Genomic DNA, 17,294 nt, shown 5'->3' with positions numbered 1-17,294 from the left:
CGAAGCTCGAGCGCCACAAAAGCCCGAGGATTGCAAAGCCGTTTCGGCGTGAGATATATACAACATTTTTTGTGCTGCTTTTTATAAAAATGTTATTTAAGTATTACGATTTTAATACAAAAAATCTGTAAAACTGACATTTTCAAGCACAACAAAGACTGTAAGTTAAATCTAAGCGAATTACTGCAAAAGAATCTTCTTCAATTCTCCTAATTTTACTAATTTGACATTTCATACATCGTAGTATCAGCAACCAAAATGCTGGTTTTCCCATCCCATCTTCTATCTCCTTATGAGAATTTTGTTTAAAAAATAACCTTCGAAAGTATTATATTTTAATCTAAGGTCTTAAACGTAATAGCGTTACAGGTTGAGTACAAATTTTCCAATCACTCCTTCCAAACGAATGATGACGTCCTATTAGATAGAATTGCCTTGAAATGTGGAAAGTCAGATGCTCCTTTCACAATGATTTAATAATCCAAAATTGTGCAATTAATTTTTGAATTTTATGAAATTATCAAAAATTCTTATAGAAATTTTATAAAATATTCACTCTAAGTGCGATATTGTTTGTGTACGTGCCTGTAATCTCGGAATTGCCATAAGGGACTTTAAAACTCTATGAAAGTGGTTTGAAGGTTGCAGAACAAAAACTCGGATTTATTTAGTCGTCCCCTGCAAAAAAATATGACGCCATATATGTACTTAAAAATGCAGATATAATATAAATCTTCGCACTGATTTAATTTTATGATTAAAATAAGGCACAAAATAAGTATTAAAATAAAATTTTGATGGACGAAGTTTGTGTACAGAAAAATGAAAAATAAACTAAGATCACAGAAAAAATTATGTGCATGTATATGTATATCGTAGCAAGCTTTATAATTTTGCTGTGGACAATATATTTCCAAGAGAAAGAACGATTGCCACAACAAAGCAACATATGTAGTTTAAAAAAAAAAGAAGTATGTAATATGAAAATTACGTATAATTTATTCACAATAATTTAAAAATATAATAAATAAATACAAAAATATACAAGCTATCCTACATAATAGAGGCAGATGTTGTCACCAAGAAGTCCAAAGTTCGATCCTTTACCAGCCTTTGCCGTAACCACCGACAGTGATGCCACCGAGTCCATGTCCAAGACCGGCGGCAATAGCGCGAGCGGCATAGGCCGAACCGCCAAGGTAACCACCAGCCAGAGCGGGAGCGGCAATAACGGGGGCGGCAACAGCCACAGGAGCGGCGTAGGCGCGGGCTGCAAGGGCGTTAGCTGCACCGACCTGTGCAGCCAGAGTGTTAGCTGCAACAGCTTGAGCGCCGGCGGCTGCGTTAGCTTGAACAGAAACAGCGTTAGCGGCAGCATTAGCTGCAGAAGTACGAGCGTTGGCGTTAGCGATGGCGTTGGTAGCAGCGACGTTGGCGGCGATATTAGTGGCGGCGATATCTCTGGTGGCAGCAGCGTTGGCGGCGGCAGCGTTGGCGGCGGCAACGTTGGCGGCTACGCTGTTGGCGGCGATGGCGTTAGCCGCAACGGCACGAGCGTTGGCGGCAGCGATGGCGTTCGCTGCGGCGGCGTTAGCGGCGATGTTGTTGGCGGCGATGGCGTTGGCGGCGATGTTGTTGGCGGCGATGGCGTTGGCGGCGATGGAGTTGGCGGCCAAAGCGTTAGCGGCGATAGCTCCTCCGTGGACTAGTCCGGCACCACCGAGGCCGGCGAGACCGATGGGACCGGAGACTAGGGCGCCGATGCCGTGGATGCCGGAGGCGGCGGTGAGGGCTGCCAAGGAGGCGAAGGCGACGACAAACTGAAATTTTATTTTTATGTTAGAAGTAGTTGAGATGATTTGAGGTTTTTGATATTACCAAGGTGTTCATGTTGCTGTGAAGTAAAGCTGGAGAACTTGACTGGCTTAAACGGTCTTTTACCCCAGCTTATATAGTTGAAAACGACCTTGCATCGTTAAGGAATCGATCTTGTGAAAAATGGTTTAAATTATAGGTTTTTACTTATAATATGTGGGAAATGTACCGTTAACACAACGGTAGCCTGTGGTGAAAAAAATTGATATAATATGCGCTGAGACGGTGAGAAAGAATATTTTTTATGAGTGAAGTTTTAAATGAATTCTTAATTAAAACTTATCTTAGCTTATCGAAATTATAAATTTTTCAAAAAACGGCATTTCTTTAATCGATTGTGTTTCACAGCCATGGCAACTTCTGTCTAAATAACCTTACAAAATTTTATTAAATAATAATTTGTCTCTCCGTAAAATCTAGGAATAAATTAATAGAAAAAAAAAACGATTTTTCTCATCTCCTACCATAGAATGTAAATTAAGTATTACGATTTTAAATATTACAAAAAACTTGTATAATTGACATTTTCAAGCACAACAAAGACTGTGAGTTAAATCTAAACAAATTACTCCAAAAGAATCTCCTTCAATTCTGGCTAATTTTACTTATTTGACATTTCATACATCGTAGTATCAGCAACGAAAATGCTGATTTCCCATCCCATCTTCTATCTCCTTACGGAACTGTGTTCAAAAAATAACCTTCGAAACTATTATACATTTTAATCTAAGGTCTTAAATGTAATTTAAGATTAATGTCAATATCGTTACACGTTGACCACAAATTTTCCTCTCACTCCTTCCAAAGGATTGATGACGTCATATTAAGTAGAACTGCCTTGAACTGAAATGCGAAAAGTCACAAGCTCCTTTCACTATGATTTAATAATCCACAATTATGCAATTAATTTTGAAATTTTAAAGAATTTTTAAAGACATTCTATGAAGTATTCATTCTAAGTGTGATATTGCTTGTGTACGTGCTTGTAATTTCGGAATTGCCATAAAGGTCTACAGAAGCCTAACATTAGTTTGAAGGTTGCAGAACAAAAACTCGAATTTATTTACTCGTCGTCTGGAAAAATATTACGCAAAGTATATAAGTATAATATAAATCTTCGCATTCATTTAATTTTATGATAAAAAAAATTAATATGGAATAAAATATTGATGGACGAAGTTTGCACAGAAAAATGAAAAAAATAAACTCAGATCGTAGAAAAAAATATGACATGTATAGATCGTAGCAAGCTTGATAATTTTGCAGTGACCAATATATGACAACAGAAAGAACTATTGCCACAACAAACCACCATATATAGGTAGTCAAAAGACAAAAAAACAACTATATAATATGAAAATCACGTATCATTTATTCACAATTAAAAAGTATAATAAATAAGTACAAAAATATACAAACAGTCCTACATAAAACGAGGCAGATGTTGTCACCAAGAAGCCAAAACCCTCAATCCGTCAAGTTCCAGGCTTTACCACCCTTTACCATGACCACCAGTAAGTCCCACAATGGCCGTAGGTCCCCAGAGCCCATCAGCGGCAACTTTCCCAGCGGGTCCAGACACCACCACTGGGGCAGTGGGGGGTCCGCGTACAGTAGCCCCTCCGGCGCTAACTCCAATGGTGCCACCCCCGGCGGTAACGGCACCGAGTCCATGTCCAACAGCGAGAGCGGGGGCGGCAATAGCGGGACCACCAATGTAAGCGCCAGCCAGAGCGGGGGCGGCAGCAATGGCATTAGCTGCAGCGACACGAGCGGCCACAGCGTTAGCTGCAATAGCACGAGCGTTAGCGGCGGCGATGGTGTTAGCTGCAACAGCACGAGCGTTAGCGGCAGCGATAGCGTTAGCGGCGGCAGCGTTGGCTGCGATGTTGTTGGCAGCGACGGCGTTGGCGGCGACGGCGTTGGCGGCGATGGCGTTGGCGGCGATGGCGTTAGCGGCGATGGCGCCTCCGTGGACTAAACCGGCGCCACCGAGTACTCCTCCGTGGATTAACCCGACACCAGCGGGGCCCGTGGGCCCGATGGGGCCGGCATTAGTTACTACGCCAGCGGGGCCGGTGACCACAGCGCCGCCGATGCCGTGGATGCCGGAGGCGGCGGTGAGAGCCGCCAGGGAGGCGAGGGTGACGACAAACTGAAATTTGATTTTTGGGTTAGGGGTATTTGACATTTCAGGTTTTTGATGTTACCAAGGTGTTCATGGTGCTGTGAAGTAAAGCTCGACAACTTGACTGGTACAAATGGTCTTTTACCCCAGCTTATATAGAAGGAAACGACCTTGCGACATTAAGGATTTGATCGGGTGAAAAATGTTTAAATTATACGTTTTTGCTTTTCATATGTGGGAATTGTGTTCTAGGTATTATACCGTTAACGCGGCAGCATGTGGTGAAAAAAGTTGATATGATATGCGCTGGGAGGGAATAATTTTTTTAAGAATGAAGTTTTAAATTAATTCTGAGTTAAAACTCGTTTGCGTATGCAAGATTTATAAATAGTGGATAAAATAAATCTGATGTAACATTAAGTGGCTTGGAATAGGAAAGTTTGCAATAAAATTGGAAAATTACTATAAAAGCAAGAACATCGGAATTTTGGAATTTTAGTTAATATTAGGTGATCTTATAATCCAGTATTAGTGCATGCCAAAATTTTCAAGAAACCTGGTATAATAAACTCTTTAAGAGAGTATTACTCGGAGGAACTGTTAAGTCATTTTTAATGCGAGATCCAATTAACGAAAGTTTAAAATGACGTCACCAATTTTTCGAAGAGCATTACAGAGAAAATAATACAAAATTGTGGTTTGCTTTTAACAGCAGCCACGGATCAATTTGAAATCAGCGTCCTTCCATTCCATTTCTGAACCCTTCATTACAAGAAATAAATTTTCATGTGGGTGCAACAAAAACGTTTTTACAGTTATATTGCTTTTCTGACATTCTCAAGAACTAGTGCACTTATTCTCCCATAGATCTTTATTATTATTAAATTATGTAACCAGCTGTAGGTGAATGAAAGAGGGCGTTTTCATGCATAACTGGCCATATCTACCGAAGCGTGCACTACCTTATCCACAATAACACTTTTATATGTCACGCCCTTTAACTTTGATCCGGATTTTGAAAAAAAACTCCGTGCACTAGCGCTTATAAAATAATAAATAACGCAAAAGGACACGTCAGTTGTCCGCTCACGAAATTGCAGAAATCTTGCAAAATAATGATTCTGTATCTAGTTATACCACCCTATATCTCCGGCAACAATAATTTGTGGAATTTTTTTTCTACGTCAGAACGCGGCAACACGCCAAGACTCCGGTAGCTGCAATTATTCTCAGTCCAGAGATACATTAGCGAAAGTACGTTTGTTACCTTTAAAATATAAAATTCGCAATTACTGTATCGTTTATGGTTAAGGTCATTCGGTGTTCCCTGCAAGTATTTATTATAATGTGGAGGCGTAATCTATATCGCGGATTTATTTCATAAGTTGTTACCCATACTTACAATTAGAGACCATTGTTTTTCATTCATAATCAAAATAATTGCTGTCATTATATCGGCGCCCATTTTGCATGGATATGAGTGATTTAGAGCAAATAATTAAGTGCGATTTATATGTCAAGAAAATATTTTCACACGAGGCGGGAAAGGAAGTATGAGTAATATTTTTATAAGGCCGCAGATAATGTTTCTGAATAATTAAGACAAAGAGAGAATGGGCTTAATGCAAAAGTTCACCCATAAAGCAAATCCTTCTTTAAATTTAGAAAACGAATTCTTAAAACTGATGACAAACGCTTTTTTAAAACAGTTATATTAAGTAACGGTACTTCCTACAAATAACATAGGTTATTTTTTCCTTTCAAGAAATTCATGACGTCACCTCCATATGTAATAGTTGCTTAAATTAGAAGGTCACTAAAAACTGTTAATTCATCTCCTACAAAAAGTCGATGACGTCATTTTAAAAGATTAATAATCTTCTGGAAAAGACCCGTAGTAAAAAAAACTTCAGTTTCAGTCATTTTTATTTATTATATATCACGTATTAAATTAATACACATAAATAAGCATTTACAAAATACTCAAGCCGTCATAATTTAAGCACAAACATCAACTCCAAGAATTGATCTAAAAACCTCCTAATTTGTACATTTACCAATGTCCATAATGACCGTAGTGTGGTACTCCGTACAAGCCATCGGCTACGATTTTTCCAGAGGGACCAGCGATGACAGCTGGTACGGTGGCAGGCCCACGGACGGCGACCCCATGTCCAAGCCCGATTCCATGTCCAAGCCCGACCCCATGTCCATACCCGACGACTCCATGTCCAAGACCCAAACCTCCATATCCGTACCCAACACCCAGAGCTGGTGCGGCAACTACGGGAGCAGCAACCACAGCACCATGTCCATATCCTCCATAGCCCAATCCAAGTCCCAAACCTAACCCATGTCCGGCAGGTCCGATGGCTCCGTGCGGCGTGACCACTCCAGAAGGTCCAGCGACCACGACTCCGGTACCATGTCCGACGACTCCGGCGCTAACAGCGACAGCCAAAGCGGCGAAAACAGCTACAAACTGAAAATCAAGGTTACATTCTAGTCCGTATTTAGATCACAACCTTAGTACCATTTTTACAGCAGTACCACTAGTTGAGTAATGATAGTAATTATGTATGAAAATCGCATAAGGAATGCAACGAACCGTTACGGAAAGCGCTGAAAGCGCTGAAATTCGGTTGGGTACTTACCAAAGTGTTCATGGTGCTAATTGTGAAGAGCTGAAGAGTATGCGGTACTATCCTCTTACCCTGCTTTATATAGTAAAATTTGGCCTTCGGTGCGTAAAATCGTGGTTTCGTTAGAAAAATAGTTGGCTCATGGTACCACCTATGGCAACGGCGCGCCCTTCCTCAGTTTTTAATTCATTTTTTGCGATTCGCGCTGAACTCTTGCTCTGAAATCGTGCACTTATTGGATTATTTCTGTGTTATTTCGAACGTTGCACACACCCATTTTGGATATGCATTTATCGGAAACGTGCAACGTATCGGATTTTCAAAGAATAAGTTGCTTTGTTGTGATATTAAATTATGTAATGGTACGACATTGTAATTGGTACCGTTGGGTAATAATTATCTCGGTCTAGTACAATACGAATGACATTTATGCTGTTATTGGATTTGAATTGGTATGAATCGATTGATAAGCGTTCATTCATCGCTGAGTAGGATGGCACGTGGTACTGACACCTCCACGTCGCATCTTCTCATGAATGAGAAGAAAGGAATTATGAAGGCGGATTTACAACGCGACGTGATTGTAATTCAATTTATTGAAAACGGTTTTTCGGATCCATAATTTCGAAGATAACGGTACTTTTAGTACCTACTATACGTACGTTTTTTTTTCTTGCTTTCATGCATTATCTAATTCTAGATTATATCTGTTTTTTATTAATTGTGTGATGAAACGAAATATAATAGTTTTTTTTAATACGTTATATAGCTAATCTGCATTGTTAAAATTGTAAAGTATCACTTACGACACATAATTTTAAATAAATAGGTACTTAATTAACGATATATGCTAAACATCTTACTAATATTAAGTATATGTATTTTGTAACTGTAATTAGTTATTCTTGAGAAAGAAAAAACATGCGGAAGGTAAGGAGTGACTTTAGTTCGAACGATGTAGTTCTACTTTTTTTTTATTTGTCAACTCATATGTTGTAAATGCTCGTCTTCGCCTCGTGCTCTAATCCATATAATGTAAAAAATACTTTTCGTACTAAAAATTAATGATTGGAAATATTGCCATCTAGCTGGCGTATAATAAATTTGGTTACAATGGGATTTTGATTTAGCGTCGGAGAAAGTACACCTACTTAAAGCTGGGCACCCAAACAGACAAACGTCTCATTAAAAATCACCTACCTGTATTCTGAAAATATTATTTTTGTATGCAATAAAATTTGTGGTACTGTGTAATTTTTTTACGAGGGCCTCAATTCTCTCAATTACGAGCCTATATTTTGAACGAATGCTATCCAAAATCATTTTACAATCTAATTTTTTTTAGTATGTATTTTTTGGTGGGGATAAATATATTAATTCTGATATGTACAAGGCAGCACTGATCAAATTAATAGTGTGCCTCCAAATTTTCAAAAAAGGTAAGTTTTATAAAAATTAATAGCTCATTTTAACAAGAATTTTTCAGATTTCTTCGATGTTTGTTTACTATGACGTCATCGAATTTGAGAAGGAGATGAATACATACAGCTACTGTCTTTCGGGTCATATTCCAAAATAATTTTGTTCCCAGAGTATTATGAGTAGCCGAAACAAAAAATCAAAAACTTTAAAAATTGAAATATCGAAACCCAAAAGATCGAACAATCGAAACATCAAAAAATGGAAAAATTCAAATATAGAAAAGTTGGAAAATACAGAAATTGAAATACACCCAAAATTGAAATGTTGAAAAAATTGAGATCTCGAAAACTTGGAAAATCGAGAAATCTAAATATCGAAAAGTCGAAAAATTCTAAAGATCAAAAGACGGAGATGTCAAGAAATCGAATCAAAAAATCGTAAATTCAAAAAGTGTTCAATTAAAAAAATCGAACATTGAAAAATCAATAAACCGAAAAATCAAAAATTTAAACATCGAAAAATTGCAAAATCGAAAAGCCGAGAAGCGAAGAACCGAGAAAGTGAAAAATCGAAAAATTGAAAAATTCCAAAACTGAAATGAGGAAAAATTGGGAAATCGAAACATCGAAGAATTGAAAAACTGAAACAGAGAAACTAAACTTTAAAGATCGAGAAATCGAGAAATTGAAAATTCGAAAAATTGAAAAATTTAAAATTAAAAAAAAACGAAAAATTGAAAAATCGAGTAAATCAAAAAATTTTAAAATCGAAAAATTGAAGCATCAAAAAATTACAAAGTCGTAAAACTGAAACATCAAAATTGAAAAATTGAAAAATGAAAAAATTGGGAAATCGAAAATTACAAAATTGAAATGGCGAAAAGTCGAAAATTCGAAAAACCGAGAAATTAAAAAACCCAAAATTTAAAACGAAAAATTGAAAAATCAGAAAAATGAAGAACCGAAAAATTGAAAAATCGAAAAATTGAAATGACAAAAAATTGGGAAATCAAAACATCGAAAAATTGAAAAACTGGAACATTGGGAAACGAAATTTCAAAGATCTGGAAATCGAGAAATCGAAAATTCGAGAAGTTAAAAATTGAAATATTTTAAATAAAAAAAAATCTAGAAATTGAACAATCGAAAAATTGAAAATTGTAAAAATCAAAAAACCGAAAAACTGAAAAATCGAAAAATTGAAGAATCAAAAAATTAAAAAATCCTGAAACTAAAACATCGGAAAATTGACAAATCGACGAAAAAATCGGGAAACTGGAAATTTGAAGTATCGAGAAACTAAAGAATCGAAATATTGAAAAATTACAAAACTGAAATATCAGAAATTTGAAAAATCGAAGAGTAATTGAATAATCGAAAATTTGAAAAGTCAAGAAATCGAAACAAAAAATGAACAAATTGAAAATACGAAAAATCTAAACATAAGAAATCGAAAAATTGAAAAAATCCTAAAACAGAAACTTCGGTAAACTGAGAAACAAAAAAATTGAAAAATGGAAAAATCGAAGGCGAAAAATTGAAAATTTAAACAAACGAACAACTGAAAAATCAAAAACCTAAAAAATTCTAGGATTGAAAAATTAAAAAATTGAAAAATGAAGAGATCGAGAAGTCGAGAAATCGAAAAACCAAAATTCGATTAACCGAGAAATTGAGAAATCTAAAAATCGCAAATGTAGAAACGCCAAAATTGAATAATCGAAAAATTGAAAATCGAGAAACCGAGAAATTAAGAAATCAAAGAATCTATAAATAAAAAAATCTAAAATTTAAAAATCGAAAAACTGAAAAATTGAAAATTTAAACATCGAAAAATTACAAAATCGAAAAGCCGAAAAGTCGAAAAATCGAAAAATTCGAAATTTAGAATGAAAAATTGAAAAATCAACAAATTGAAGACTCAAAATTTAAAAATTAAAAATTAAAAAAAAAAACGATAAATCCAAAAATTGAAAAATCGAGAAATTGTACAGTCGAAAAATCGATATATTGAAATTTCAATAAATCGAGAAATGGCACAATTTAAAAATCTATAAACTGAAAAATCCTAAAATTTAAAAACCAAAAAACTGTAAAATCGAAAAATCAAAAATTGTAAAAATCAGAAAATTGAAAAACCGAACCATCTAAAACTGAAAAACTGAGTAAATCGAAAAATTTCAAAACAGAAATATCGCAGTCTGAAAATATCGAAATCCGAAAAGACGAAAAATCCAAAGATCGAAAAATCGAAAAATTAAAATATCAAAAAGTTGAAAAACACGGAAATTGAAAAACACCCGAAATTGAAATGTTGAAAAATTAAAAAATCTAAAACTTGAAAAATTGAGAAATCTAAAAATCAAAAAGTCGAAAAATTGGAAAAAATCGAAAAGCCGAGAAGTCAAGAAATCGAATCAAAAAATCGTAAAATCGAAAACTGTAAAATTTAAAAAACCAAACATTGAAAAATAAAAAATATAAACAACTGAAAAATAGAAATATCGAAGAACTAAAAAATCAATGCATAATTTAAAAATCTAAAATTTAAAAATCGAAAAACTGAAAAATCGATAAGTATTAAAAGTCGAAAAATCAAAAAATTGAAAAATCAAAAATTTAAACATTAAAAAATTACAAAATTGAAAAGTCAAAAAATCGAAAAATCGAGAAATTGGAAAATTCAAAATTTAAAATGAAAAAGTATAAAATCAGAAAATTGAAGAATGGAAAATCAGAAAAATCGAAAAACTGGGAAATCGAAACATCAAAAGATCGAAAAATCGAAAAATCGAGAAGTTAAAACTTAAAAACTTTAAAATTAAAAAAGCGATAAATCCAAAATCGAAAAATCGAGAAATTGGACAATCGAAGAATTGAAATACGAAAATCTCGATAAATCGAGAAATGAAAAAATTAAAAAATCGAAAAACTGAAAAATTGTAACATTTAATACATAACCGAAAAATTGAAAAATCGAAAAATCAAACATTATAAAAATCAGAAAATTCAAAAACCGAAATATCGAAACATCGAATAAATCGAAAGATTTAAAAATCGGAAAATTGAAAAATCAAAAAATTAAAAATTCGTAAAAATGAAACATCGGAAAGTTGAGAAATCGAAAGACGAAAAAATTGAGAAATCAAAATTTTGAAGTATCGAGAAGCTAAAGAATCGGAATATTGAAAAATTCCAAAACTGAAATATCGAAAATTTGAAAAATCGAAGAGTAGTCAATAAACAACAAAAAATCCAAACATTGAAAAATTGAAAAGTATAACATATAAAAATCGAAAAATGGAAAAGTCGAAAAAGTAAAAAATCGAGAATTTGGAAAATCGAAAAATAAAAAAGTCGAAGAATCGAAGAATTGAAACGTCCCAAAACTGAAATATCGAAAAATTGAACAATCCCAAAACTAAGAAATCGAAAAATTGAAAAATCGAGAAATCGAAAAATCAAAAAATCGAAGGCGAAAAATTGAAAATTTGAAGGATTGAAAAACTGAAAAATCGAAAAATCGAGAAATAGAGAAGTCGGAAAATCAAAAAACCCAAAAAATTCAAAAATCGCAAATTTAAAAACGCCAAAAATAAAAAAGTCGAAAAATTGAAGAATAAAAAACTGAAAAAATCCAAAACTGAAATACGAGAAAACCGAAAAATTGAAAGTTGAAAAATCGAGAAATCGAAAAATTCGAAATTTAGAATGAAAAATTGAAAAATCAACAAATTGAAGACTCAAAATTTAAAAATTAAAAATTAAAAAAAAAAACGATAAATCCAAAAATTGAAAAATCGAGAAATTGTACAGTCGAAAAATCGATATATTGAAATTTCAATAAATCGAGAAATGGCACAATTTAAAAATCTATAAACTGAAAAATCCTAAAATTTAAAAACCAAAAAACTGTAAAATCGAAAAATCAAAAATTGTAAAAATCAGAAAATTGAAAAACCGAACCATCTAAAACTGAAAAACTGAGTAAATCGAAAAATTTCAAAACAGAAATATCGCAGTCTGAAAATATCGAAATCCGAAAAGACGAAAAATCCAAAGATCGAAAAATCGAAAAATTAAAATATCAAAAAGTTGAAAAACACGGAAATTGAAAAACACCCGAAATTGAAATGTTGAAAAATTAAAAAATCTAAAACTTGAAAAATTGAGAAATCTAAAAATCAAAAAGTCGAAAAATTGGAAAAAATCGAAAAGCCGAGAAGTCAAGAAATCGAATCAAAAAATCGTAAAATCGAAAACTGTAAAATTTAAAAAACCAAACATTGAAAAATAAAAAATATAAACAACTGAAAAATAGAAATATCGAAGAACTAAAAAATCAATGCATAATTTAAAAATCTAAAATTTAAAAATCGAAAAACTGAAAAATCGATAAGTATTAAAAGTCGAAAAATCAAAAAATTGAAAAATCAAAAATTTAAACATTAAAAAATTACAAAATTGAAAAGTCAAAAAATCGAAAAATCGAGAAATTGGAAAATTCAAAATTTAAAATGAAAAAGTATAAAATCAGAAAATTGAAGAATGGAAAATCAGAAAAATCGAAAAACTGGGAAATCGAAACATCAAAAGATCGAAAAATCGAAAAATCGAGAAGTTAAAACTTAAAAACTTTAAAATTAAAAAAGCGATAAATCCAAAATCGAAAAATCGAGAAATTGGACAATCGAAGAATTGAAATACGAAAATCTCGATAAATCGAGAAATGAAAAAATTAAAAAATCGAAAAACTGAAAAATTGTAACATTTAATACATAACCGAAAAATTGAAAAATCGAAAAATCAAACATTATAAAAATCAGAAAATTCAAAAACCGAAATATCGAAACATCGAATAAATCGAAAGATTTAAAAATCGGAAAATTGAAAAATCAAAAAATTAAAAATTCGTAAAAATGAAACATCGGAAAGTTGAGAAATCGAAAGACGAAAAAATTGAGAAATCAAAATTTTGAAGTATCGAGAAGCTAAAGAATCGGAATATTGAAAAATTCCAAAACTGAAATATCGAAAATTTGAAAAATCGAAGAGTAGTCAATAAACAACAAAAAATCCAAACATTGAAAAATTGAAAAGTATAACATATAAAAATCGAAAAATGGAAAAGTCGAAAAAGTAAAAAATCGAGAATTTGGAAAATCGAAAAATAAAAAAGTCGAAGAATCGAAGAATTGAAACGTCCCAAAACTGAAATATCGAAAAATTGAACAATCCCAAAACTAAGAAATCGAAAAATTGAAAAATCGAGAAATCGAAAAATCAAAAAATCGAAGGCGAAAAATTGAAAATTTGAAGGATTGAAAAACTGAAAAATCGAAAAATCGAGAAATAGAGAAGTCGGAAAATCAAAAAACCCAAAAAATTCAAAAATCGCAAATTTAAAAACGCCAAAAATAAAAAAGTCGAAAAATTGAAGAATAAAAAACTGAAAAAATCCAAAACTGAAATACGAGAAAACCGAAAAATTGAAAGTTGAAAAATCGAGAAACCGAAAAAGTGAAAAATCGGACATTTAAAAAATTATTATATATCTACAATTTTGATTTATTTCCCAGAAATCTCGATGTCTAAGATAAAAGTTCAACAGGGATTCATAAACCACAAGCTCAGGACCACGTTACTTTTTAACATTTAATTAACAATTTATCAAGTTTCCGATAACCTTAAAACAATTGCAAGATTTCGAAGCTAAATTTCAAAATGTTATACAATTTTGATTTTTTTTCCAAAAATTTGTATGTCTGAGGTACAAAATCAACACGGATTGATAAACCACAAATGGAAGAAATTAGACAACAATCCGTCCGGTGGTTTCGGAGATTATCTGTCTAATAAAAAACCGGACATACGGAAACGGGAGGTCTACTTTTTCGTACTCCAGGAGTCATCAAACATCGAGAAAACGAACTTACGCTCGGGAAGTAAAAAGTACAAAAATGAGTATTCTTTATGGAGAGAGATTTTTGAACGTCTTGCCATTTTTTTTACTTTGTTAATAAACAATTTGTTGTTATTTTCATTTTAAATGTCTACCAAATGTTGCATCTACTTTCGCCCAGAAGTGTTCCAGTTACAAATAAATTTTCTGCAACACCATGTGACACGCAGATGCTAACTAAATTAAATTAAACGACAAGAATATATTATCTGAATCGAACTTCAGTGACAGCTTTTCAAGATAGTATCTCCTGATTAACTTAACCATATTTGTCAGTATCGTACAGTGTTAAGTTCGAATTTTGTAGTACCGAAGGTTACAGTCAATTTAACTGATTTGTAATTGTGCAGAACGTGCACTGTTATGGAGAATTTTAATGTAAATTGTAGTTTTTATGGCTCTCGCATATGAAATATGATTGAAATTGCGATTTTATAACGTGCAATTTAAACCACTGCAACATAAAATTTCAAAACTGGCTTCAAGATTGAATAGTGTTTGGGCAAAAATTTCAGAATATAGTGCACTAAAAAAAATCTAATTCACTTTCAGATAATCGGAAATGTTAAATCAAAATTTCAGACCGCCATAATAAAAATTTATGACTTGTCTCGTGTAATTAATTTCCCCATCAAATCACCAAATTGCTGTTGTAAATATTTTTCAGCAATTTGCAATCGGAAACATTTATGGCCATCCACCTTGTCACACTACAAATAACCCAAAAACAAAAAACAAGACACTAGAAACGCAATTTTTACACGAAATTAAGCAACTCGAAGAAAGTTATTTATGCAAAATTATTCGTCTGCGGACAGAACATCAACGAAAGTAAAACCAAAAACTTGCTCAGTGTCATTCCTCCAAGCCTCGGGCGCCAGTTCCAAAACAAAAAAACTGAGCCGCACCCGTCCATTAGAAAAGTTTGTTTACTTTACCCGTACGAACTTGATACTCATATTGAGTAACTACAAAAACCACCATGGTCATTACCACGCTCAATTCCGGTGTATCGCAACCATAATCAACCCAATTAAACAATAGAGTTCGAATTAGAGTTAGAATTCGGTTTCGAAAAGTCAGGTTATATAGTTATAACACCCTTAATCCTTTACTAAAGAAAATACAGTTACTAGTTTAAAATGCGTTCATTTATTAGTGGCGAAACAACAATACATATTTACACCCTAGAGCAACAACTACACCCTTCACCATCCCTTGAGGTAGGGTCCCGCAGCCAGGGCTGGCCCTACAGCAACCGTGGACACAGCGGGGGCCAAAATGGATTTTCCAATCAAGGGACCGCCCAAGCTGAGACCCAGAGGGCTAGCGTAGGCAGGGGCGGCGATGGCAGGCGCAATGGCGGGGGCGGCGATGAGCGACCTGCTGATGACGGGGGTGGCCAGACCCAAGGGGGCGATGGCAGGGGCGGCGACCGCGATGGACTTGGTGCCGATGAAGCTGGTGGCCACGGGGGCGGCTAGCGGGGCGCCGATGAGGCCGGCGTTGGCGGTGGCGACGGTGAGGGCGGCGACGATAACCTAATCGACAATTGTGATTTATTTTTGTTAAAAGAATGAGAAGTTATTCGATTGAAAGTGGAGGTCAGAGAGGGTTTTAGGCAAATGATTTTGCGTTATGATTTTTGTAAGTTTCCGGTGTGTGTGTTATTTAAATTGTTGATATAATTATTGTTTCTTTATTCGCCTTGGACTGGAGGTACTGCCGACAATGGGAGTCCGCGTGGTGTACGTTCACTTTGCATGAAAAAGTGCTATTGATTGTAAAGTTTGGAATTTGGTGTCGAGGGTTTTCAGTTTTTTTATTTTATTCTTAAGTTTGGAACAAAAAATGTTTTGTTGTGCAAATATCATATTTCATGTATGTAACTGTAATGATTGGAACTTTCCCTACATGAAAAATTTGCTGCGGCAACCCACAATTCACCAATTAAAGAAATAAATAAAATATTTTAAAAAAATACATCAAAAGAAAAACAATTTCTTTAGAAAATTTAGTGAATGCGACTTAAAAAAAATGCAGTAGTTCTAGTAACTGCAGTAAAGTAAAAGTTTCAAAATTTTGTTGTTTCGGTTTTTTGTTATTTAGTAAATATTGCAAATTGTGCTCTGTGCCTCCATCTATAACGAAAATGGCAAAGTACAATATTATATAATTTGAGGTATATTAAAAAAAAAGATAAATTCATAATAAATTTGACAAATACAGTACAATTAGGGCATATTTTAGGTCGTCATTAACTTTCTAGAAAGAACGAATAAATAAATTGTATGGTATAATAATTGTTTTTTATTAAAACTAAATTAGACCAGTAATTTAGCAACAAATAACAGATGTCTATAAGTCTATGGCATATTTTATAGAACGTACTTTCACCGGTAAGTGTAAGAGTGCACGCCTTCCCATAAGCCAATAAACGTCAAACGTGTATTATTGGTTGCCTATAGCGAATGTTCAATTCAAATAAGCAAGCAATAAATTATTTTTATTTATGAATCAAGCTTTTAATTTCTTCAGTTCTTATTATAATGCTCAAAGCAAAAAACCCGAAAGAATAAATTGTCAATTTAATAATATTGACAAAATGATTAATTATATTAATTATTACGTGTAAATATCGTCACTTTCCCCTAAACAATTTTTATTCAAATCCCTTTTTATTATAAGACTAATAATTTAATTAACAAATTCTGTAGCTCACTTCAACCAAAAAAAGTCAATTTGAACTCCACTAACTAAAAAAGTTTCGTCTACCCAAAAATTTTCACTTACCAAGGAGTACATTTTGTGATGATTAGATGGCTTTAGTGACTCACTGAACCAAGTGTACTTAACTTAATGCAATTGCACACACCCCATACTGTATTTATACTGGTCTAACGTCCTTCGTGATCCAAATAAATCCAATTTTTCCAAGAAAAACTGGTTCTACTAACACAGCATAGGATGCAATTTTTTAAAAATAATGGTTATTGCTTGTTGCTCGGAGAGTCATAGTCACTAGACTCTAAATTAGGTCACTCCGAACAAAAAGACACCGACAATTAACTATCTCGCTAGAAATCTCACAAACGTGAACAAAAATATAAAATTTCCTCATACATCTGCACCCAGGGTGCAATTTCCCAAAAACCGTATTAGATTTTGAAATTTCGAAATGAATGAAACCAAACAAATTGTTACATCATCATTCAACTGACAAAGAAGTCGGGCACGTAAAGTTTACTTTCATCGGTGAAAAATGG

At 33.5% G+C, this 17,294-nt stretch overlaps 4 protein-coding genes across 4 annotated transcripts; all 4 read right to left on the bottom strand.

Moving 5' to 3' along the window:
- Positions 1 to 1,051: 1,051 nt before the first annotated feature.
- On the bottom strand, positions 1,052 to 1,917 carry LOC135138570 (antifreeze protein Maxi-like). The gene is made up of 2 exons (XM_064068577.1): positions 1,879 to 1,917; positions 1,052 to 1,820 (listed from the first exon to the last, which is right to left on the bottom strand). The coding sequence occupies exons 1-2, from the start codon at positions 1,888 to 1,890 to the stop codon at positions 1,104 to 1,106; spliced, it is 729 nt and encodes a 242-aa protein (XP_063924647.1). The 5' UTR covers positions 1,891 to 1,917; the 3' UTR covers positions 1,052 to 1,103.
- Positions 1,918 to 3,247: 1,330 nt separating this feature from the next.
- LOC135138307 (cuticle protein 16.5-like) lies at positions 3,248 to 4,112 on the bottom strand. Its single transcript, XM_064068293.1, has 2 exons — positions 4,086 to 4,112; positions 3,248 to 4,030 (listed from the first exon to the last, which is right to left on the bottom strand). The coding sequence occupies exons 1-2, from the start codon at positions 4,095 to 4,097 to the stop codon at positions 3,365 to 3,367; spliced, it is 678 nt and encodes a 225-aa protein (XP_063924363.1). The 5' UTR covers positions 4,098 to 4,112; the 3' UTR covers positions 3,248 to 3,364.
- Positions 4,113 to 5,916: 1,804 nt separating this feature from the next.
- Positions 5,917 to 6,696, bottom strand: LOC135138397 (glycine-rich protein-like). The gene is made up of 2 exons (XM_064068402.1): positions 6,658 to 6,696; positions 5,917 to 6,485 (listed from the first exon to the last, which is right to left on the bottom strand). The coding sequence occupies exons 1-2, from the start codon at positions 6,667 to 6,669 to the stop codon at positions 6,057 to 6,059; spliced, it is 441 nt and encodes a 146-aa protein (XP_063924472.1). The 5' UTR covers positions 6,670 to 6,696; the 3' UTR covers positions 5,917 to 6,056.
- An 8,465-nt stretch (positions 6,697 to 15,161) lies between these two features.
- Positions 15,162 to 16,931, bottom strand: LOC135138482 (larval cuticle protein F1-like). The gene is made up of 2 exons (XM_064068489.1): positions 16,822 to 16,931; positions 15,162 to 15,569 (listed from the first exon to the last, which is right to left on the bottom strand). Exons 1-2 carry the CDS (start codon positions 16,831 to 16,833, stop codon positions 15,237 to 15,239), a joined length of 345 nt encoding a protein of 114 aa, XP_063924559.1. The 5' UTR covers positions 16,834 to 16,931; the 3' UTR covers positions 15,162 to 15,236.
- Positions 16,932 to 17,294: the final 363 nt, after the last annotated feature.

Source organism: Zophobas morio, unplaced genomic scaffold (genome assembly GCF_036711695.1).
Source record: "Zophobas morio isolate AGI-343-1 ecotype UQ-CSIRO unplaced genomic scaffold, CSIRO_AGI_Zmor_V1 ptg000002l, whole genome shotgun sequence".
Lineage (NCBI taxonomy): Eukaryota > Metazoa > Arthropoda > Insecta > Coleoptera > Tenebrionidae > Zophobas > Zophobas morio.
This window is presented reverse-complemented; position numbering and strand designations above follow the sequence as displayed.